This window comes from Erythranthe guttata, chromosome 13 (genome assembly GCF_056151865.1).
Source record: "Erythranthe guttata isolate IM_541 chromosome 13, IM_541, whole genome shotgun sequence".
Classification (NCBI taxonomy): Eukaryota; Viridiplantae; Streptophyta; class Magnoliopsida; order Lamiales; family Phrymaceae; genus Erythranthe; species Erythranthe guttata.
The window spans coordinates 19,560,894-19,582,399 of record NC_142545.1 but is presented as its reverse complement, the minus strand read 5'-3'; the positions used below and the strand labels follow the sequence as shown (position 1 = coordinate 19,582,399).

Below are 21,506 nucleotides of genomic sequence, written 5' to 3'. Positions count from 1 at the left end.
CAGTAAAATTTGGAATTTAATTAAAACTATTAACTAACATTTACATTAAAATAAGTCTATACTATATTTTATGGGACAATATATTAAGATGAAGCAAAATTATAAAAAATTAAAACATCTAAGAAACAAATAAATTAGGCAAAATTAATATATGTTAGTTAGCATTTCAAATAATATACTTATGACTACACGTACTACTCTAAAGAAAAAAAAAAAAAAAAAGTAACATAAACAAAAAGAAAGATTAATCTTTTACTATGAAAATTTTGATTTGAATTCTTAATTTATATTACATAATATTTAAAAAAAATAAGTGTAAATTATTTATATGGTTATAATTTCTTTTAATAAGGGCCCTTAAATATATATTATCAACAAAGACTAATATATAAGCACTATTTTTTTAGAATTGGGGGCCCCTAAAATTCGTAAAAAATCGGGGGCCCTAGGCGACCGCCTTGGTCGTCTTCCCTCAGAACCGGGCCTGTACATAGTCATAGGAATCATTGTCATCCCATTCCCACCATCAGCAACTAAAATATAATAATTAAGGGTAAATTACAAACACCCCCCTGAGGTATGGTCAAATTACAAAAACATCCCTCTTTTTTGGATAATTACAATCACCCCCTCAGCTCTTCAAATTTAGTGGAATCTTCGAGATTATATGAAATATTATCACTTTTCTACCCGTTTTATACCATTCAAACTCTACATTATGAAGTAAGATGATCATAATATGTGATTTTTAGCTTGTGTATATCAGTTTATGGTGCATCGGAAACTGTATTTTTACACAAAACAAATACAAACTAGAGCACATTCCACGGAATCTAGATGATTATAATGAATTTGGCACAATAAGGGTGGAGGTGTAAGAATAAATCATAGTTGAGGGGGGTAGATGTAATTATCCAAACAAGAGGGTGGTTTTTGTAATTTGACCATACCTCAGGGGGTGTTTGTAATTTACCCTAATAATTAATTAATTAATTAATTAATTAGTGATTAGTGCAATCCAACGCTGCTTACTAATGCGCCACCTTTCTGTTAAGTCTGTGTTAACCCTTCCACCCCTCGCACATTAGCGGCCCATATATATATATATGTCTGGACATAATTGGGCCGGGCCGTGAGTGATTTGTCCGATTTGGGCTTCTTGCATCCAAATAGGCTTTTATTACAACCCAGCAACACAATGCTTTCATCATGCATATTTACACAACCCCATTTGTAAATAATATAATATATGTGTGCGATTTTCTTTAATTAATTAATTAATTCCTACCACATGCAGCAAGCATCTTTAACAAGTAAATAATATTTGTTCTAATAATAACGCATGGTGTGTAATTAGTGGGCACGTACGTACGTACGGCCTGCGTGAACTCACTCTGTTTCCCCCAAATATTTATATTTATATTTATATTCATGCATACTTTCATTTTACCCCTTAATTCCATTCCATCTAATTAAGGTCCAACTTCTGCAATCTTTTATCATTCATGTCAGTAACTTTCATTTTTTCCCTTTTCAAAATTTCTGAATATCATCGATTCTTGTTCTTTCATCGATTTCATGAACATATATATATATATATTTGCTTTTCTTTTTTACAATGTGTTGAAACTTGAATCACTTTTCTCTTCCATTCACAGTTTCTTGTGCACATTGCTTTATTGGAAATTAATGTATTACTGTCATGCTACTTAATCAAACCAACAGATGGTTGGTTTGATGTTGTATGATATGCATCATCCACTTTAATATTGTTTGCTATATATATATTGATTGTTGACATAATAATTAGTTCCTCTTGTTTGGAAACATCAATTAGTACATATAAATTTTAAAAAGAAAAAAAAAAATCACATTTTCTTATATATATTGATTAACCAATCCTCTTATTTTCTTGGCCTCAGAATTTATTTATGCACCTAAAAAGTGAGTTTAGATGATCAATTCAAGCATTTAGGACACCTAACATTACCTACCCTATCAAACAACCTTCTGAGATATATTGGCAATTGTTTTTATTTATTTATTTATTGAGGAAATTAAGAGATGCAGACATTTCAAATAATGACCAATTCAAGGAAATCTCATTTCCTCCACCACCCCTTAAATTCTTACCACATGCACTCATTTTTCTCTTCAACTGTAATTAAATTCTCAACCAATTGATTCTCAAATTCCAAGGTGCCTAACAGTCTTTACTGCACTAAAGTACATTATTAGTCAAAAACAATTAGTGGGTGTGGTGGATCAACCAGAAAATAAATTTACTGTTCATCATAAATACAGATCACAGAAAATTAATCAAGAAACCAAACACAAAGAGGAGGAGAAGGTTGTTAGAAAGATTATTGAAGTAATAAATAGAGTTTCCCCTGTTAGAAACTATACCTTGCACGCATCTCTAACTTTTTTAAGAAAGAATTGCATAATTTTGGTGCCATGGGGTACACGACACTTTAAACAACATTTCTTATATTATTATTGCATCACATAAATATGTATGCCTGGTAACACTAATAAATAAACAACATCAAAAGAGAGCTTCCTGCAACAAATTCAGGTGTTAATCTCATGATGAATCATTATGACATTTCTTTTTCTTATTTTCCACTTTTTAGTTGTGTCAACTTCTTTTCATTCCATGCTTACAAATTAAATCAGTTTTTATGTCCCTATTTCCCTGCCTGCATATATACATATAATAAATACAAAGTCTGTCTTATAAGTAACATGATCAATAACGAAAATTATTCCGATCCAACAGCGCAAGGTTGCCCGAAGGACAAAAGGACGACGATGGGAACCTTAAGAATAGCTGTATTCTTATTCATTGTGGCTGCAATGAGCAGTTTTATCTCTATTCAAGTCTACGGTGAAAACACCTCCCCAAAGCTCGATCATTTTGAAAAGCTACATTTTTCTCGCGCTCATTTGCACAAAATTCAAGTCCTTCAACGCGATTCTGTTTCAACTCAAAAGCATGCCAAAAAGATCCCAAAAGTAAGCACTTAATTATGTATATATCAGTTAAAATCAAGAACCTCTAGTGTTTTTCCGGTTCATCTACCTTATTCATCACCATCGTTAATTAATATGCAGGCAGCAAATGCGGGCCCGCTTGTGTATCACGTGACATCATACGGTGCAGACCCTACCGGAAAATCAGACAGCACAGACGCGATTCTTGGAGCTATATCGGATGCACTAAACGGGCCTGGACACGGTGTCTTGTACCAGGGAATAGTGAATCTTGGTGGGGCCAGAGTTGATCTTGATGGTGGCAATTACTTGATCAGCCGCCCGCTTCAATTCCCTCTCCCTGGAAGAGGAAATCTTGTCGTAAGATTCTCAACCAACGCACTTTCGATTCATTTCAAGATTTTCTTGAAACTAATGACTAATGTATCAATAACAGATTCATGGAGGATCACTAATCGCATCGGACAATTTCCCAAACGATGGCTACTTGATCGATCTATCGCCCGCCTCAAACAACGCTACCTCAGTATATAACTACGAGTTTGTAACAATGAGAGATCTCTTGCTGGACTGTAATTACAGGGGTGGAGGAATCCAAGTCATCAACTCCCTCAGAACAAACATAGACAACTGCTACATCACACATTTCAACACTACAGGAATCTCGGTACAAGGTGGTCACGAGACCTACATCCGGTACTCTTACCTCGGCCAGCACATCACAGGCGGGGGCGACCCCCTCGAGAGGAACTTCACAGGCACAGCAATTGTCCTAGCTGGCAACGACAACTCCGTGTCAGAGGTTGTCATATTCTCAGCAGCCGTTGGAATTATGATCACGGGCCAAGCCAATTTAATAACCGGTGTTCATTGCTACAATAAGGCAACGGGGTTCGGGGGAACAGGGATATATCTGAAGACGCCTGGTTTAGCACAGACAAGGATCGTGAATTCTTACCTGGACTACACGGGAATCGTTGCGGAGGATCCTGTCCAGCTCACGATTTCCAACAGCTTTTTCCTTGGAGATGCTTATGTTGTGTTGAAATCCATAAAGGGTGTGGTGAATGGGGTTAATATAGTGGATAACATGTTTTCAGGATCGAATAGCGGGGTTGAGATTGTTCAGTTGGATCAGAGTAACGGGGGTTTCAACGAGGTTGATCAGGTTGTGATTGACAAGAACAATGTGAACGGAATGAAGCTTAAGTCGACAGTGGGAAGAAGCAGCATTGAGGGAAATAGTAGCTCATGGACAGCAGATTTCAACTCGGTGTTTGTATTTCCGAATCTTATTAAGCAAGTGCAGTACAGTTTCATAACGAACGACGGTTCTTTCCCAGTTCACGCATTGCGAAATGTGTCGGGTAATACAGTTGTGATTCAGTCTCAAGTGCCTGCTGCTGCGAGTGTTTATATTACTGCCGATCAATCAATCTAACTAGGTTCCTCTCAGCAATGGATATATATATTTTTACATATGTATTAGGTAAGTGTTATAGGCATTCATGCGAGTCATCGTCCATGGCGTTAATGGTCGGTGGGTAACCAATTTTCGGTTGAATCATCAATCAATCAATCAATCAATATATATAGAGAGCATTTGAATGTAATCAAGTAAGAGAAACAAATGTAAATATAAAGCAGAGTTGACAGGACAGGATTCAGTCCAAATGTATGGTGATATTCAGTCCAGACATATTGATGTATATATATACATGGGATCGAATATTAGTATTACTCATGACTGTCTGTATTGAAGCATCAAAATAAAAAACTGTAATGAATGGGAAATGTAATGATGTAAAGAGACCCAAAATTATCACAGATTGACTCTTGCGGAAAAAAATAATAAAGTGCAGTGCAGTAGTACACACGTCAAGAAATATAATGTGAACTGAAATGGCAAAATTTGATAAAGTGAAATATGCAACTTCATTTCATAAATGGTATTAGAAATTAGATTATATTTCCTCTTAAAAGAATGGATATAAAAATCAGCACTAAATTAATCAATACGCAATCTCACCAAATTGTTGATGATTCCATCCCCAGTGCCAGTCGTGTATATATATATTATACTTGTCTCCCTCCCTCTCTCTCTCTCTCTCTCTCTCTGTAACTCTCTTTCAAACCACCGGCCAGTTGTAACAAATTAAAGAAAATAACAAGACAGTAGAAATGAGAAATTTTTCCTTAGCATTTATAATCTGTGTGTTTGTTCTAGTACTAGTGTTGAAAGAAGCGCAATGTTCAGTGAGACAAGTGAAGCTGCAGTACCAGTTTCAAACAAAGCTTCTACACAAAACCTCTCTTACAGCATCTACTGTGCCTTCTCCGCCAGTTCCAAAGGTTTCAAATTATATTTATATAATAATATATGCATTCCTCTCCACATACAATATAATATATATAATCCCTTTATTTTATTTTTTTGTGTGTTATTAATCATATGGATCCATTTTTGCTTAACTACATACATGCAGAGCAATGGCAGAGTGTTTTATCCAATCGGGTACGGTGCCGATCCCACAGGGGCGCAGGATAGTACTTCCGCCATAATGGAGGCCTTAAACGATGCCGTAAAACTGCAAAATGGTCTTTTCTTGCTCCCCGGAATCACTGATTTAGGCGGCGTAACCATTGATTTTCAAGGCGGCAATTTCAGGATCAGCTCTCCCATCAGATTTCCTCCCAACATAGGCAACATTCTGGTACACATTTTTTCCTAATAATCCACCATTAAAATGTATGAAGAAGCTTTCACTTTTTCAAAGTCCAATAAAGCGCGTCGTCCACACCACCATTTTTCAATGAAATATTATTAATTATATACATATATATATTAGTATTACTCTCTTTTTTCCCGTACATGGCTGTATTTTCTTTAATCTCCTTTTACTTTCCAACCATAAACCAACTCCATCTCCGACAACCTTTTCTTAAAGTCTGCTAATTTTAAACACGCGCTTAATTAATGCAATCACTCCCTTTAATCTTATGATTAGGTTAAAGGAGGCACACTTCGAGCATCAGACAAATTTCCAGGTGACAGGCATCTGATCGAACTATGGGCACCAGATTCTCACCAACCCACAGACAAATTTTCAGACAGAAAAGACCTAAACAATGGAATGAAATACGAGGACATAACTTTCCACGACATCCTCTTCGATTCCACATACAGAGGAGGAGGCCTTCTAATAATCGACTCAGCCCGAATTCGCATACTCAACTGCTTCTTCCTCCACTTCACCACACAGGGAATCCTTGTCCTTAGAGGACACGAAACCCTGATATCAACTTCCTTCCTCGGACAGCACCCAACCGTCGGTGGAGACAGAGAAGAAAAGACTTACACAGGCACTGCTATAGATATTGCCAGCACGGATAATGCGGTTACCGATGTTGCAATCTTCTCTGCAGCAACTGGAATTATACTCAGAGGCCGTGCCAATGTAATAACCGATGTGCATTGTTATAACAAGGCTACGTATTGGGGTGGAGTTGGAATTCTAGTTAAATCAGCGCAGAACAGGATTGTTAATTCTTATTTGGATTACAATAGTATTGTGATTGAAGATCCTGATCAGGTTCTTGTTTCCAACGGTTTTTTCTTGGGGGATGGGAATATTGTGCTCAAGTCTGTTACCGGTCGAATTTCGGGTTTAAATATTTTGAATAATGTATTTTCCGGGGATCCTAAGAATAGGGTGGCGTGTGTGAAACTTGATGGTGCGTTCAAGAGCGTTGATCAGGTGGTGGTTGATCAAAATGTGGTGGATGGGATGAGCTTGAAATCAACGGTGGCTAGATTGGAAGTGGCTGGAAATGGAACTAAATGGGCGGCTGATTTTTCGGGAATTTTGTTGTTTCCGAATAAAATAAGTCATTTTCAGTACTCGGTTTATGTAAAGGGAGGGATTGGTGCTGGTGGATTTCCTGTGCATGCTGTGACGAATGTGTCGAATAATGTGGTGGTGGTTGAGAGCCAGAAACCGGCTGATGCTGTTGTTTCTGTTTTTGTTGATCAGCAATAATTCGATCTGTTGGGGTGGGAATTTTTGCAATCTAGGAAATCAAGAGTTGCATATGGTTCACAACTAGATATATATATATATATATATATATATATATATATATATATATATATATATACTTTTGGAAATAAATTTGATGAGCAATATAATTATATGATTATTGAGAAATCAGATTTAATTTCTTATTTATTAATAGCTCATGATATTAAGATGATGCTGGCATTTTTCAAGAATCCACAATGTAACACAGAGTGAAATAGATGATTATTAAAAAGTTGCAATCTTGGCGCTCTATGTTCGACTAATCAGAAACTCCGTTTTTTAATATTAATTATAGTGTAATCCTTAAATAATTATGTAGTGAAAACAACACCTCTTCATGATTGTGTACATATGTATGTTATTAGAGTAGAGTCCAAATAAAATATTATCAGCTGGCAATATGAATGCAATATTTGTATGCAACAAATTAAACCAATATACATTATATTCCGAACACATATTAAGGTACGGACACATAAATCACAAATAACAGCTAGCGCTAGCTACCATACTAATGTAATGGACGGATCCTATTATACTCTATCAAACGATGGATGACATCGATCTAATACAAATAAAAATCAACGGATTGGAGCACCAGTTGATTGAACAATAACTAAGAACTTGATAATTATCTCATGACCAGCTTAATTGAACTAATGAATCAATATGCATGCTTACCAGCTTAATGATCCTAATAATTAATATCCCCAGAAGAGGGGGTCATTTCTTGTTCCAGGAGCTGGTAGTGTAGAATAATCTGCAGGTCCTGACACGAGTTGTTGCAAGGAAAGGTTTTCCAAGTCAAAATCATCTAAAGTCAATGGATGATCATGACCAGGTCTAGATGGCAGCTCATAATTATTATTCACTGCGGAAACATGATGATGAAGCAATTCGTTATGACGATCATGATCAGCAGCAGCAACAGTAGTAGTAGTAACATCAGACATATTATTGGCGGTGAATGAGAAGAAACTTTTTTGTTGATGTACTTGTTCATCATCATCATTAGCTGCGGCCACGCTCCACCGACCAAGATTGGAAGATTTATGCTGGGCAAAGTTCAAGTTGATGGGGCCTTTATAATTAGTAGTAGTAGTCATGATCCCAAATGGTGATAGTGGACTACTACTACTACTACTGTGGCACCCCGTAAATTGTTGGACCAGGGCCCGAAAATTGCTGGCGTTAGCGTTGAGGAGAGTGGCCGGGGACTTCTTTGAAGCCCGTGACCGCCTTCTGATGGGTTTTCCAATGGGCAAAACTTTCGGGCCCCGCGATTTGTCGCCTGCAATCACTACTACCTGGCTTGCAGCTTCACCCGTATTAATGTCATCATCATCAAACCCTAATTCGGGCATGAACGTGTCTTGGGCCCACTCATTGCTGCTGCTTTGCATGTTCTTAATTATATGTATATATATAGATATGATTGATTGTGTGCTAACTAGCTAGGTTGTAATTAATTACCTGGGAGAGATATTAATATAATGTATGATGCGCTGATCTGCAGTGATATATCACTCTCCTGTATATATTAATTGTGTGGGAAGGAATCATATTGAATAGAATGGGGGATTCAAAATCAAAGGGTTATTAGCGCTGACGATATGATGTAGTAGCTAGTATTAAAATAATGTTGAATGTTGAATGTTGACTCTTGTTCAATTCAATTCATTATATCAGTTAACTGTGATGGATATTGGATATATCATATATGGATTTGTTGTCACAGAAAGAGAGGGACTGGAGATGCTTCCAGGAAGCACCAATGTTTGTCTTCATCATCACCTATATCATATGATAATCTTACGTCATCTCGATCAGGATTAATTACTAGATTAATAATAATGCTTAATGGGGTTTCTTTTGACCTAGTTCTATCATCTCACTAGCTACCTCTTTTTATTCCATGCATCCCACATATTCCACAACTAATGGAGCCAAAGGTCTAAGTCTAATGTGAATGCCACATTATTTATTTGATATCATCCTACCTATAATATTTTTCTATCAAATTATATCATCCATACTTGGTCATGAGTCTATCCAATATTTTAATTATCTTTTCAATATATATATATATATATATATATATATATATATGGCTTTTCGTCGATTATCCGACGACTAATCAATTTATTATTTTTTCATAGAGGATCATGCATGATACTTTTCCAAGTATTCTAACAGAATTAATAATAATATCGAAAAGTTAACCAAGGAACAAATTAAATTGTCCTTTTCCCAATAATTAAACAAGTAGAAGATTTGATTTGTTAAAGTACTTATGCTAACAATGAAGGCCAGATAGAGTTATTTATTTTATTTTTATGAATTATTATGAGCTAGGATAAAATTAATTAATTGTATTCGCAGCACAGTATTATTATGTATATTATATAATATAAAGATACGGGAGTAGTCAGCATGATGGAAGAAGCAAAATCTGTTACTGCAGATATTAGAATATATATGTGAACGCAATCCTGGGGTGCCAATAAACTAAACTAAAATTGAACTTCCAAGTAATTTCATGTCAACATGTCTTTTTCTGTACTTCAACTCCCCATGAAAACCATATATAGACATAGTGTTCTAGTACAAATCAAATTATATATATTACAAATTACAAAGTAGAACGGGTCTTGTCAGTTGAATTTGCGCAACAAGGAACTTGCCGGAAAAAAAAAATTAATCGAATCTGGTCGTAATTTTACTTTCTTTTACAAGGCCCGTACGTCATGGATTTATATTGCATAGTTGTTTAAACCTTTTTCCCGATATGGAGATAGGATATGGTATTACAACATACACATCATGTGATCGATGTGTGTCGTTGATCGATCGACAGGAAATTAAAAAGTTGATCTGCATCGATGAAGCTAATTAAGGTAGAGGGTCAAAAAGAGCAAAAAAAAAAAAACAATGACTTTGAAGTTTGAACAAACGAAAAGAATTTTGTCAGAACGTGCCTGAGATTAAGACATGCAAACAACCCAACCCACTATTAGCTAAAGATCGATCGTGTCAGCTTTATTTGGTTGTTGATCGAGTAATTCATTAATTAATTAACATGCATGTTTGTTTATTATTTAACCTAGCTACCAACCCAAACAAACTTTATGTGCAGGACCAAGAGCCTAACTACTTGGCTAATTATTGTATACTATATAGCAGTACAAATAAACTCACACATCAAACCACTCGCAATCGAACAACACACTCACTGAATAAGGCAAACATATATAAAACCCTAATTTTGCATGAATCTATATATATAATAACATGAGAAAACTGAATTTGGAAATAGAATAGTTCAGTTCGTAGATCGAATCGATCTCATTCATTAACACCAAGGATGTATGTTTTGTTACATCTCAGTACATTATACGAAGAACGGGGATAATTAAAAAGGGAAATTAAAGAAAATACTTTCTGAATGATTAATTAGGATAGTAATTTTGATGATGAGCTTGTGTGGAACTAATATTGGGCATGAGTGAATTGGGTTCATGATGATTGACAGTTGATATTGATGAAGAGGAATCAAAGCACAAGGTGATTGGGCCTTTTCTGGAATTACTAATTGATCCATTATTACCGCCACCGCTGCGGGAAGTGTGTTGCTGCACCAGTGCTCGAAAATTTGTGATGCTCGCGTTCAGAAAAGTTGTCGGTGACGATGTTCCTGCTTTACTTCTCCTCCGTTTGTTAGTTGGTTGGAAACATTAACTGCGGCATTTGCTGTTGAAGTTCTGACATGATCACCACCGGGGATCAACAACTTGATCCGATCATCATCCGAAAAAGGTGTCCGGTAAACAATGGCAGGTTGGTGCAGCTGGCCGTAGTATTCATGTTCCCAAGTTCCACTATAATTCTGCATTTCGTCACTACTCATAATTCTACCCTCTCCAGATTTTTATTAATAAATAAATAATTAATATCTTTCTTCGACAATAGGAATATTAGGAATAATACATAGTCGATCAGTCTTATTATATATATAATAAAGAGAATATAATTAAGCAGTGAGAGTAATTAAAAAGATACGGTTAGATATGATCGTGATGACAATTGACATACATGCTTCTAGGAAGCACCATTACGAATTGTTACCTTCTTCTTCTTTTTCTTTTTTGCGTGGGATAACAAATGGTGACAATTGACTACAGTGAAAAGATCCATTTCATTCAAACTTGGTGGTGGAATATAATGCTGCTGCTAATTGAAAATGTAGCCAAAGTTGACATTTTTGACCGTAATTTAGATGCACAATCCCACCCCACCCCACCCCACCCGGATCATCAATCACTAAAACACACTCATGAAAGTAACTTGTATATCTTAAATCAAGTAACTTTTTTTTTCCCTTTCCAAGTTTTGACCACTTCTCATGAAAGCAAAAGAAAGCAAATTGAAAGTAAGCAAAGAGGGACGAAAATTCTTGTTCAATAGAAATGCAACATTAAAAATATGAATCCTGCCCGAGTCATGAAAGCCAAGTCTAATTCAACCATTCATTCTAAATAATCACTATTTCTGCATATTCTGAAACAGATATATATTTCACGACAGCACAGCATATTCAATATTAATACAAAATTCTCCATTACTGTACAACAACAACTGAAATTTACATTTCAACAGATATCACACGTCTTGTTCACAATATAACCAAATCCAAGACTATAGAGGAGGAAATACTGAAATTTAATCAAGGACCGATAAAAAAAAACCCCAAGCAATCCCTTCATGAATTCCTCCATTAGGCTTTCCAAGAAGCCAAACTGATCCCTAACATACATTTTCTCTCTGTTATTTTTTTCTTTTCTTTTTTTTTTTCCTTTTTCATTTTACATCGGTCTAATTCCTACTCAACGGTGATTTCCAGTAAAGTGGTAAGCCTGGGTTTTCTATACCTCCTAAGAAGCAGAGAAGAGCACACAACAGTTATAGAAGACAACGCCATACACGCACCAGCAACCCACGGCGGCAACTTGATTCTCAGCCAAGGATAGAAAACCCCAGCAGCAACCGGTATTGCAATAATATTGTAAGCACTGGCAAAGATGTAATTCAACCGAATCCTCGAGAAAGTCTTCCTCGACAGATCAATAGCTGTGATGACATCTTCTAAGTTGCTTCTCATTAGCACATAGTCCGCTGCTTCTATAGCAATGTCTGTCCCCGCCCCAATCGCCATACCTACATCAGCTGCAGCCAATGCTGGTGAATCGTTAATCCCGTCTCCAATCATTGCCACAACACTCCCATCTTTCTGGAACGAACGAATAACATCCGCTTTTCCCGAAGGCATCACTTCTGCTCTAACATCTGTAATCCCAACCTTCATAACAAATCACAATTTTCAGATTTATATTAATAAATGAACTATAATTAAATTGTCATAATTATGGACTATAATAAAGGAATTGTCTCTTCGACAAGGTACCAACCTCCTTTGCAACAGCCTTGGCTGTTCTCCAATTATCACCAGTAACCATGACAGGGGTGACACCCATTTTTTTTAGGCCTTCAATAACAACTGCAGCTTCTCTCTTTAGTGGATCTGCTATTCCCATAACACCAATTACATCGTTGTTGCAGGCCACAAGTACTCCAGTCTTGGCACTTTCTTCCAACTCTACAACAAAATTCTCCACATGGTTCGGAATAGCAACACGGTTTTCAGTCATCAACTTCCGATTACCAACCTGTTAAAAAGGGATAAGAACCTTGGATGAGTATAAAAAGAAACATTTTTTTTTCTCCAACAATACAGAACCTTTTCAAAGATCGGCATTATAACTCGTGTGAACTACTCACCAAAATTTTATTTCCGCCTATAAAGCACTGTACTCCTTCTCCAGGCAAAGCAGAAAAATCCGACACATCAAGAAGCCACGCGGAGGACTTAGATTCCAGCCCTTGGATTTGAGCATCCTTTATAGCAGAAGGCACATCAAAGAAATGGAAATGGCGGGCATATCCAAGTATTGCTTTGGCCAATGGGTGTTCACTACTAGACTGTGCCAAATGAAAGCAGCAACAATAGTTCAGAAATGTTGCTACACTTACGCAAATGCAATGATATTAATGGACACTGGCTTAAAAGAATATCAATACGAAACTTTGCAACTTTACCTCTGCTGAAGCAACTAATGTTAGGAATTCACCACGATCCATGTCTGAAAAAACTTTTGCAGTGGTGACTGTGGCTTTGCCCTGCGTTAATGTTCCAGTCTTATCAAATATGACATACTTGACCTTCTGTGCCTTCTCCAATGCATCTCCTCCTTTTATAAGCACACCATTGTTAGCTCCAACCCCTGTTGCAACCATGACAGCAGTTGGGGTGGCCAATCCTAGTGCGCATGGACATGCAATCACAACAACTGATATTGCAAACATAAGGGAAAAGACAAAATAATTGCCATTTTCAGGCAGCCACTCCTTAGGGTAGCCTCCAAGAACCCCGGCAAAATACCTGCGTGGAGATGCCATATATTAAGTAAGAGTCAGAAGACAGAGCAAGATTGTTACTAATAGTTCATTAATTGTTGAGCAAGTTTATATGGAAAGCATACCATCCCAGCAATGTCAAGAATCCCAAAGTTACTACTACAGGGACAAAAATGCTTGCAATCTGTAGGTCAGAAAAGTGCCCAACAATTAGGAAACCATTTTGGAACTAAATATAGTGCAGGACAAAACTAATTAATGCAGTAGTAAAAGTTCATGGAGCCAGGTGAGACACATGGAAACCTATGGACAAACAAAAAGTATTATATCGCTAGCATGTGACAGAACTCCATATCAATCTATATCCTATAGTTCTAACAAGCTTACAACATTTTCTTCATGTTTGACACCATAGTCCATATATGATTTTCCAGGGAAGATTTAACTGATAGTTCTCCATTCACTGCCGGGGTACTACCATTATAAATGAGCAGGCAGATGAACAAAAATTGCCCTTGAACAATGCTGGACAGCTGGAGATCTTATTTCCCTCCATTTTAATTTTTTTTCTTGTCATTTTTTAGGGTAGGAGGGGTGGGTAGCTTCATATTTAGGGAAGCACGGGTTCATCAGTTTCACAATCAGCGCGCAACAACAAACTCGAAAAACACAAAGAACATGTTAAATCAGTAAAAGTTAAGACTCACAAAGTCGGCAAACTTCTGAATGGGAGCTTTAGACATCTGCGCAGTCTCAACCAGAGATATAATTTGGCTTAAGACCGTGTCAGAGCCTACTTTGCTGACTTGTACGTGAAGCGAACCATGCAAGTTTATTGTACCTCCAATAACTGAAGAATTGACTTCTTTCAGAGCAGGAGCAGATTCACCAGTAACCATACTCTCATCTACATAGCTTGAGCCATTTACAACTATGCCATCAGCAGGAACCTTTGTCCCTGGGATTACTTTCAATATATCACCAGGCTGAATCAACAAAGCATCAATTTCTCTTTCTCCAGTAACTTTTCCACCTGCAAAATCCGAGTGTTGTTATTCAACAAGGTCTCGCACCAAGGAGCAGCTGGTCTCAATGTGTCAAAAAAAACTCGCATTTACTCTGTTATACTCGCATTACCTCGTGGAGAGTAAGAAACTCGTACCTTTGTCTTTAATAATCAATATAGCAGTAGCAGGAGCAAGCTCCACGAGCTTCTTGATAGCATCCGAGGTCTTCCCCTTTGCAAGACTCTCCAAGTACTTACCCAGAAGTACAAACGTGATAAGCATAGCACTTGCTTCAAAATATGTCGGGGACCAGAACCCAGTCATCGCACCATATAGTAATGCACACACAGAATAGAAATATGAAGCTGAAGTTCCCAATACCACCAGGACATCCATGTTTGTTGAACCGTTTCTGAGTGCTCTGCTAGCTGCAACATAGAAACGTTTGCCGATAACAAATTGAACAACAGTTACCAATGCCCAATTCAGCCAATCACCCATTTGGAATGGACCACAACGCCGCAGTAGTAGAGAATATAACAGAGGTATGTGAGGACAGATGACTTTCATAAAAATGACCGGAACCTGGAGCAATTAAGTAGGATAACAAAGATTAATTCGGTAAAAGAAAACCTCATTAAATAATTAACTTCATATGTATGACTCTGCATGGTTTAATATGCTAAATTATTGCCAGATAATAATACCGAGTAGCAGCCCTGATTAGTGTTACAATGCTAAAAAGAAAAAAACAATGAAGCATAAAAATAGAGTAACTCACACTCAGTAATAAGCTCGCCGTAAAAAGCCGAAACATATTTGAAGACTCTTCTAGATCCTTGGAAGTCATTCTGGTATAAGGGTTCTTTACATGTAACTTTAGCTTTCCGTAGCTGCTACTTTCGATCATGTCAACTAATGCTCTGGAACCGAGGAGCTCAGGATCAAAATGAATTGCTAATTCTTTAGATGTTCGATCATAATGAAATTGCCTCACACCCTTGAAGGTGCAAAGATTTCCTTCTAACATCTGCGCATCCATTTCACTAGAAATCCCAGTAACGCCGAGCACAAGTTTATCCTGTTCACTACTCTGTACAAATGAAGCTTCAAAACCAGCATCTTCGATTGCAGTGACTATATCATCCTTATTGATAGCAGTTGGGTCATACTCAACCTCACCTAAAGATGTGGCCAAGGCAACTACAGCTTTTCTTACACCTGGTAAATTTCTCAGAATCCCTTCTACGGAATTTACACAAGCAGCACATGTCATTCCTCCAATTGTGAACTGACCTATTACGGTCCCACCTGGTTTAGAATGAGATGTACTTGGTTCAGGTAGAATTTCTGCGTCGAATCCAGCATCTTCTATTGCATTTTTAATATCTTCATCCTGAAATGAGAACTGGATCAATCAACTTACGGATATTGGGAGGAGAGCAAAATTTGAATCTTTACAATTCTTAAAAATTGAAGGAGTACCCAGAGAAATCAACCAGAATTTCCACCAACGAAAAGAAACAAATTAGTTTCTGCCTGCTAGAAAATAACACCGGTTCCCCCATTAAGCCAGAAACATCAGTTAAGGACATAACTAAAAACGATCTAGCCACTACAACTAGAAAGCTAAACCGTAATCAAAAACACAAATTACGGTTACAAAATTTAACAACTAACAATATTATCAGGGAAAGTAGCCTTCCGATCTCCCAACTAGGCTAATCTACCAGGATTTTCAAAGTTATCACCAAACCAATAGATTGCTATAATAATAATACAGTCCACTAATGAACTAGCATACCAAATACACAGCATCTACATGCGTATGAACATGATGATTACACGAGTTAGGAAAAGGGGATTGACCAGACCTTTACTAAGGCGGGATCAAAGGTGACGTCAGCCTTGTTCTGAAGCAAAGCGACGGAGGCTTTGACAACGCCGCTCAGGCTCATGAGAGCCGATTCTACGGAATTGGAGCACGCCGCACACGTCATCCCGGTCACGCTGACATTAATTCGCCGCAAATCGGCAGGATACTCTTCGTCGTACGCACCCAACAACCTATCCTCTTCTCCGGCATCCTCCGCCGATGCTCCCGAGCCTTTTCCGGCAACGGCAGTTAACTGCAGGCCGGTCATCGTCAGCGCAATTGTAAAACCCCCTCCTCCTGACCGCCTCTAACAAGAAAACAGCGAAGTTGTATTTGTCCGTTGATACTTTAATCAATCAATAGGAAATTAATAATTAATTAATATATTTTATATGTAGAGAGAGAATTAGAGAAATCTGTGGGTGGGTGGGTGGGGAAGGGAGACAGGAGGGAAGCCAATATAGCGGATTTAAGCAATTTATAATTTTCGTAATCCAGAAAATTGTGAAATTACGAAAACAGGATTGTACTACTTAGCTGTACTGCATGTTTTTGGTAAGTAGGGATTTTTTTATTTTTTTTTTGTAAGAAGGGGTTTGATTGGTTGATGGGGGTGGGAGAAATTTCACCAGCACAGACTTTATAAAATGAATTAATGACAAGGCAAGAATTAATTTTATCTTTTATAATTATTTTTTTCCAAAATTAAATTAAATTATACATGTACAATTTAATTTTATGTTTAGACTTTAGATAGGTTTGACTTGATGGAAATAATTAAATGAGGGCAGTTTAGAGATGATGCTAGAAAAACAGTAGCATCTATTTGTGAAATTGTGTGTTTGAATGATGATAAGCAATGATGGTGTGTTTAGTTTGATAAAGTTGGTTTCTTAATTGCTAAATAATCACAAAGCATTATCTTGCAACTGCCTATTATGATTAGCATCTTTTAATTTGCCATGAATCTCTTGTAATTAATTTTTAGTTTCAAGTTTAGCAAGGCGGAAAAAAGTAGTCAAACATTAATCTTGTTGTGGTCTTCTGACCTCGTCAATGTTCAATTTTCTTTGGCAATAAAAATTAAACTCAGGAAAATATTAATATATGCAGAAAATACGTAAGACGTGTTATAGGTGGAGTTATTAGAAAGAGGGCATATTTGGAAAACCAAGAAATGAGGAAGGTTGTTGTTTGGTGGTGGTAGCCGTCGGGAATCGTTGACCCAAATTCTCATGTTACTTCTTACGAACACGGAACCTTCCTTAATTTTTCATTAATACATTATGACATGCTTAAATGGGCCAAACCCAATAATTTTTTTAATTATTGGGCCACTCGTCCGATTTAGAATATTACTATGACGAAAGCCCAATCACTTTCAAATGAGGTTTGTGTTCAATAAATTAATTTCATCCCAATCGATAAGGTATAAATAACGATTTAATTAATTTATTGAAGGAGGCCCTATTATCTAAGCAATACTACATTCGTATTCTCTCAACTACTTATATATATTATCAGCACGTCTGACTTGAGCGTTTGAGGGGTTTCCGCCGGATCAACCCGACCTAGTTCACATGTTCTCTGTTCGCAGATATCTTAGGACCATCTAGCTCGTGTAATCCACTTTGCTCTTTCACCTCATCCTACTTCAATTACTTAAGTTGATCTAATAGTAGCATCATCACATTATTAATAATATATTTTAGTTTATAAATAAATGTTAAATAATGGTTGGACAATTACCCGGTAATTTATTTTCATATGAAAGTGGATCGACTCTCGTACATTTATTATATTTTGGATTGTTACAATTTTTTAGTTTTTACTTTGACAGAAGAAAACCAGAAAAGAAAGTAATAAATAAATATCTTAGCTTTGTCCCCCATTAAGTGCTTGCTTTTGACAAAAATATAATGGGAATGATCAATGTCATAAATCCACAATCCACAATCCAACGTGTACTTTTCTAATTGGAACATGACTTTGTTTCCACTCCTTATAAAAACTTCCTAGCTAGGAAAAAAGAAGTACCACTAACTAAATTTTGTACTAATTTACAATCTTAAATCGTTAGGGGTATTGTTGCAACTACCATATCTTCTTCCATATAAATCCAAAAATAAAATATATATTGTATGGAGTGAGTTAGCCAGGTTGATTATATAATTAGAAATAATAAAAGTCTGATATAATAATAGACAATGACTTGGAATTTCGCCAAGGAAAGCAGGTGAGTAAGAGCACATCAATCAATGTGGGTAATTAGACCAAGAATTTAGGTACAATGTTGCAGCAGTTGGACCAGATCATATATCCACTATCAACCTCACTTTCAATTTACGAAAACCATTCTTTCTTCATCCAATTTTTCCTTCTTTCAATACATATATTTTTTTCTTTCAATGTTTCCCCACTTCCATTTCTTTAGTTTAAAGTTACTTTGATCAATAGGATGACACAATTCTTTAAACAACTAAGTTATTTTTTCGATTGTACCTTTGATTGTCTTAAAAATACAATATTTAGAATTAAATATTAACATTAGAACAAAGTTACAAATTTGAAATTAAAACTATCAAATATTTAATTTCAAATTTGTCCAATTACCAATTTGCCCAGACAAATAATTTACATGGTCTATCTATGTTTGTGGGCCTGGCCGATAAGATGAATAGCCTTTAACAAGCTCGTCGACAGGCCCAATTTTATAACTTCCTTTTGTGTTGTTTAATTTACTGAAGATAAAAATTAAAAGCCCAAAGAAAATAAAAGGTCAAATCTTACGTACAAGATATTCCGATTCTTCCCAAATTAAAATCCAGTCTTTGTGCAATTTGGAGAAGACGAGAGAGAGAGAGATGAGAGGGATGAACCAGATGCTACGTCGTTTAGTAAGCCGTAGTGCCACGTGCGTAGCTGCTCGATCGTCTTCCATCACCGAGAACGTCATACTCTCCTCCGCCGCCGCCTCCTACTCCACTCTAATTCTCTCCGACGAAAGGACTTCTCCATTTTTCTTTTCCTCAATTACCCCTGCCCTCGCTAATGGTTTTCACCCTGCTCTCCTCAATTACTCACGGAACTTCTCCTCTCCACCATCCTCAGGTTTCCCTCTATCTGGATTCTGAAGAAGTTTTGAGGGTTTTATTTAACTTTCTTTCCGTCTAGATTTTTGGCTTCAGGGTTATGTGAAATTTAGGTCTGAATATTGATTTTAGAAATTTATATAATTAAATAGTTTGCATTGCTCTTTCTGCTATCCGTTACTCCTTTTAAAGTTAACAGCAGTTGTCTGCCTTTCTATTGAGTATTCTAAATTCTTTGCAGAGTGGTGTGGTAGTTAGGCTGTAGTTAAATATTAATACTAAGATTTTCAATTCGTGGATGAAATGATCTATGCTTCTTACTTCCCAAAGTAAGGGGTTCTGTTAGTTTTATCGTGTTCGTCGTCAATATGTGAATCTAGAAGGTTGCTCTACTCTGATATTCACGAGAAGATTCTTAGTGATTGTAACTTGAGATTACAGATTCGTCAAAGGTGGTTTCGGTTGAGTCTGAAGAGCAGTTCAACGACTTACTTCGCAAGGTCCAAGGTATAATTGCTATAAAGATGCCTCTTTTTTTACATGTTCTGCTTTGCTAATTTTACACACCCGTGTTAAGCTATGTTAGCATGATTCAATGCTTATACTTTGTCAAATTTGGTGTAGATGAATCTTTGCCTGCCGTATTCTACTTCACAGCAGTTTGGTGTGGTCCCTGTAAGTATTGGTATCGAAAGTTTTTTGAAGCTATTAACACGGTATGCTTCTTACTTCTAAGTGCATTGTAAATGTTTCACTAATCCTTCTGCAGGTAGATTGTTGTCTCCCATAATTGGGCAGCTTAGTGAGCAATATCCCAACGTCACCACATATAAAATTGATATTGATAAGGTAGAGCACATAGTGAAATCATTACTTTTTTGTATATTTCTTTACCAAGCATTTCCACCTGCTGTTGACAAAATTAGTATTGCCATTGTCGAACTTTTTAAATGTGCAGGAAGGGCTAGGAAATGCATTGAGCAAGCTAGATATTCGCTCTGTGGTAAAAACTCCTCTCTTAATATTTAGTCTTTGTACTGCTTTCTGGTACACTTTGTGACATTGGAGGTGCACAAAGTTAATTGTAAAAGAATGTAAATAGTCTAACTGAAAATGTGCTCTGAATTTGTTAGTGAATCTTAATAGATGAGATAATAGTACAATAAATCCTTCTAACAAGCTATGCATGCTGGAAGACAGTATGAACAACACAACAATAATTGCATTTTCACATTCGTAGCTTGGCGGTTATAACTTATAAACAATAACTTGGTGGACCAACTCATGGGTCGTCTATTCATGACTTGTGTTAGACTAAAAGAATGATAAAAAATCCACAAGAATACGAATTAAAAGAAGGGGTGTTATTATTTGTTTTCTTGTAATTTCATTTTCGAGGGAATGCAGTTGTGTAATTGCAAGTATGTGTCAAGAAATTTACTTGATGTTGTTTCCCTGTTATTAATTTTCTGAGAATGCTTCCTCAATGCAGCCTACATTGCACTTTTTTCAAAATGGTAAAAAGGCGTCTGAAGTCGTTGGTGCAGATGTTGAACTCGTGAAGGACACTATGGAAACACTATATAAGTGATATATATGTATTGTGCTTTACCCTTTGCTGGGTATTTATTTCCAAGGTTCAATAACTTCCAAGTTTGGCCTTCGATTCCATTTGCTCAGCCTTCAGAATCATTTTAATATCTGCAAGTATAATAGTTTTGTTGTTTTAATTACCGGTATCAAACAACTAGATACTAGCTTTATTGTGCTATATCTTTCGTTGCAGTTTCACCTTTTGTTGTGGTGTTATTTTTTCTTTCACATTTTTTACCATTTAAAATTCATCTTTCTTTTTCCTTTTTTTTTTTTTTGAGAGTTGAAGTTATAAGATTGTGATTTTTTCTTATTTGAAAAAAAAAATATGCGAAATGAATTATTTTCTATAATATTCGGCAATGGACACCCCCCTTCAAAATATTAC

General features: G+C 36.5%; 4 protein-coding genes across 6 annotated transcripts; 3 read left to right on the top strand and 1 right to left on the bottom strand.

The window, feature by feature from the left end:
* Nucleotides 1-1,448: 1,448 nt before the first annotated feature.
* QRT3 (Pectin lyase-like superfamily protein) lies at nucleotides 1,449-4,737 on the top strand. Of its 3 annotated transcripts, none has more exons than XM_088811614.1 (4): nucleotides 1,449-1,477; nucleotides 2,783-3,018; nucleotides 3,118-3,357; nucleotides 3,434-4,737. In XM_088811614.1, exons 2-4 carry the CDS (start codon nucleotides 2,815-2,817, stop codon nucleotides 4,436-4,438), a joined length of 1,449 nt encoding a protein of 482 aa, XP_088667740.1. In that variant the 5' UTR covers nucleotides 1,449-1,477; nucleotides 2,783-2,814; the 3' UTR covers nucleotides 4,439-4,737. The 3 variants fall into 3 exon arrangements, with proteins under 3 accessions (XP_088667740.1, XP_088667739.1, XP_012829714.2); XM_088811613.1 differs by having other exon boundaries at nucleotides 1,449-1,507; XM_012974260.2 differs by having other exon boundaries at nucleotides 1,449-2,578.
* A 246-nt stretch (nucleotides 4,738-4,983) lies between these two features.
* Nucleotides 4,984-7,336, top strand: LOC105950887 (Pectin lyase-like superfamily protein). The gene is made up of 3 exons (XM_012974261.2): nucleotides 4,984-5,349; nucleotides 5,484-5,711; nucleotides 6,006-7,336. Exons 1-3 carry the CDS (start codon nucleotides 5,179-5,181, stop codon nucleotides 7,035-7,037), a joined length of 1,431 nt encoding a protein of 476 aa, XP_012829715.2. The 5' UTR covers nucleotides 4,984-5,178; the 3' UTR covers nucleotides 7,038-7,336.
* A 4,244-nt stretch (nucleotides 7,337-11,580) lies between these two features.
* On the bottom strand, nucleotides 11,581-17,320 carry RAN1 (copper-exporting ATPase / responsive-to-antagonist 1 / copper-transporting ATPase (RAN1)). The gene is made up of 9 exons (XM_012974263.2): nucleotides 16,432-17,320; nucleotides 15,339-15,953; nucleotides 14,713-15,142; nucleotides 14,258-14,583; nucleotides 13,676-13,734; nucleotides 13,233-13,575; nucleotides 12,915-13,115; nucleotides 12,545-12,802; nucleotides 11,581-12,435 (listed from the first exon to the last, which is right to left on the bottom strand). Exons 1-9 carry the CDS (start codon nucleotides 16,699-16,701, stop codon nucleotides 11,959-11,961), a joined length of 2,979 nt encoding a protein of 992 aa, XP_012829717.2. The 5' UTR covers nucleotides 16,702-17,320; the 3' UTR covers nucleotides 11,581-11,958.
* Nucleotides 17,321-18,778: 1,458 nt separating this feature from the next.
* TO2 (thioredoxin O2) lies at nucleotides 18,779-21,316 on the top strand. Its single transcript, XM_012974264.2, has 6 exons — nucleotides 18,779-19,544; nucleotides 19,967-20,032; nucleotides 20,150-20,200; nucleotides 20,295-20,374; nucleotides 20,484-20,528; nucleotides 21,018-21,316. Exons 1-6 carry the CDS (start codon nucleotides 19,298-19,300, stop codon nucleotides 21,114-21,116), a joined length of 588 nt encoding a protein of 195 aa, XP_012829718.2. The 5' UTR covers nucleotides 18,779-19,297; the 3' UTR covers nucleotides 21,117-21,316.
* Nucleotides 21,317-21,506: the final 190 nt, after the last annotated feature.

Excerpts from the sequence above, each read along its gene's own strand:
- RAN1 (XM_012974263.2), bottom strand. The coding sequence starts at position 16,701 with ATGACCGGCCTGCAGTTAACTGCCGTTGCCGGAAAAGGCTCGGGAGCA. Across the intron at positions 15,143-15,338 it reads CGGCGAGCTTATTACTGAGT|GTTCCGGTCATTTTTATGAA; the intron begins GTGAGTTACTCT and ends TAATTGCTCCAG. Across the intron at positions 14,584-14,712 it reads ATTGATTATTAAAGACAAAG|GTGGAAAAGTTACTGGAGAA; the intron begins GTACGAGTTTCT and ends CGGATTTTGCAG.
- QRT3 (XM_088811614.1), top strand. The coding sequence starts at position 2,815 with ATGGGAACCTTAAGAATAGCTGTATTCTTATTCATTGTGGCTGCAATG. Across the intron at positions 3,019-3,117 it reads ATGCCAAAAAGATCCCAAAA|GCAGCAAATGCGGGCCCGCT; the intron begins GTAAGCACTTAA and ends ATTAATATGCAG. Across the intron at positions 3,358-3,433 it reads CTGGAAGAGGAAATCTTGTC|ATTCATGGAGGATCACTAAT; the intron begins GTAAGATTCTCA and ends TATCAATAACAG.
- TO2 (XM_012974264.2), top strand. The coding sequence starts at position 19,298 with ATGAGAGGGATGAACCAGATGCTACGTCGTTTAGTAAGCCGTAGTGCC. Across the intron at positions 20,375-20,483 it reads ATAAAATTGATATTGATAAG|GAAGGGCTAGGAAATGCATT; the intron begins GTAGAGCACATA and ends TTAAATGTGCAG. Across the intron at positions 20,529-21,017 it reads AGCTAGATATTCGCTCTGTG|CCTACATTGCACTTTTTTCA; the intron begins GTAAAAACTCCT and ends TCCTCAATGCAG.
- LOC105950887 (XM_012974261.2), top strand. The coding sequence starts at position 5,179 with ATGAGAAATTTTTCCTTAGCATTTATAATCTGTGTGTTTGTTCTAGTA. Across the intron at positions 5,350-5,483 it reads CTTCTCCGCCAGTTCCAAAG|AGCAATGGCAGAGTGTTTTA; the intron begins GTTTCAAATTAT and ends ACATACATGCAG. Across the intron at positions 5,712-6,005 it reads CCAACATAGGCAACATTCTG|GTTAAAGGAGGCACACTTCG; the intron begins GTACACATTTTT and ends TCTTATGATTAG.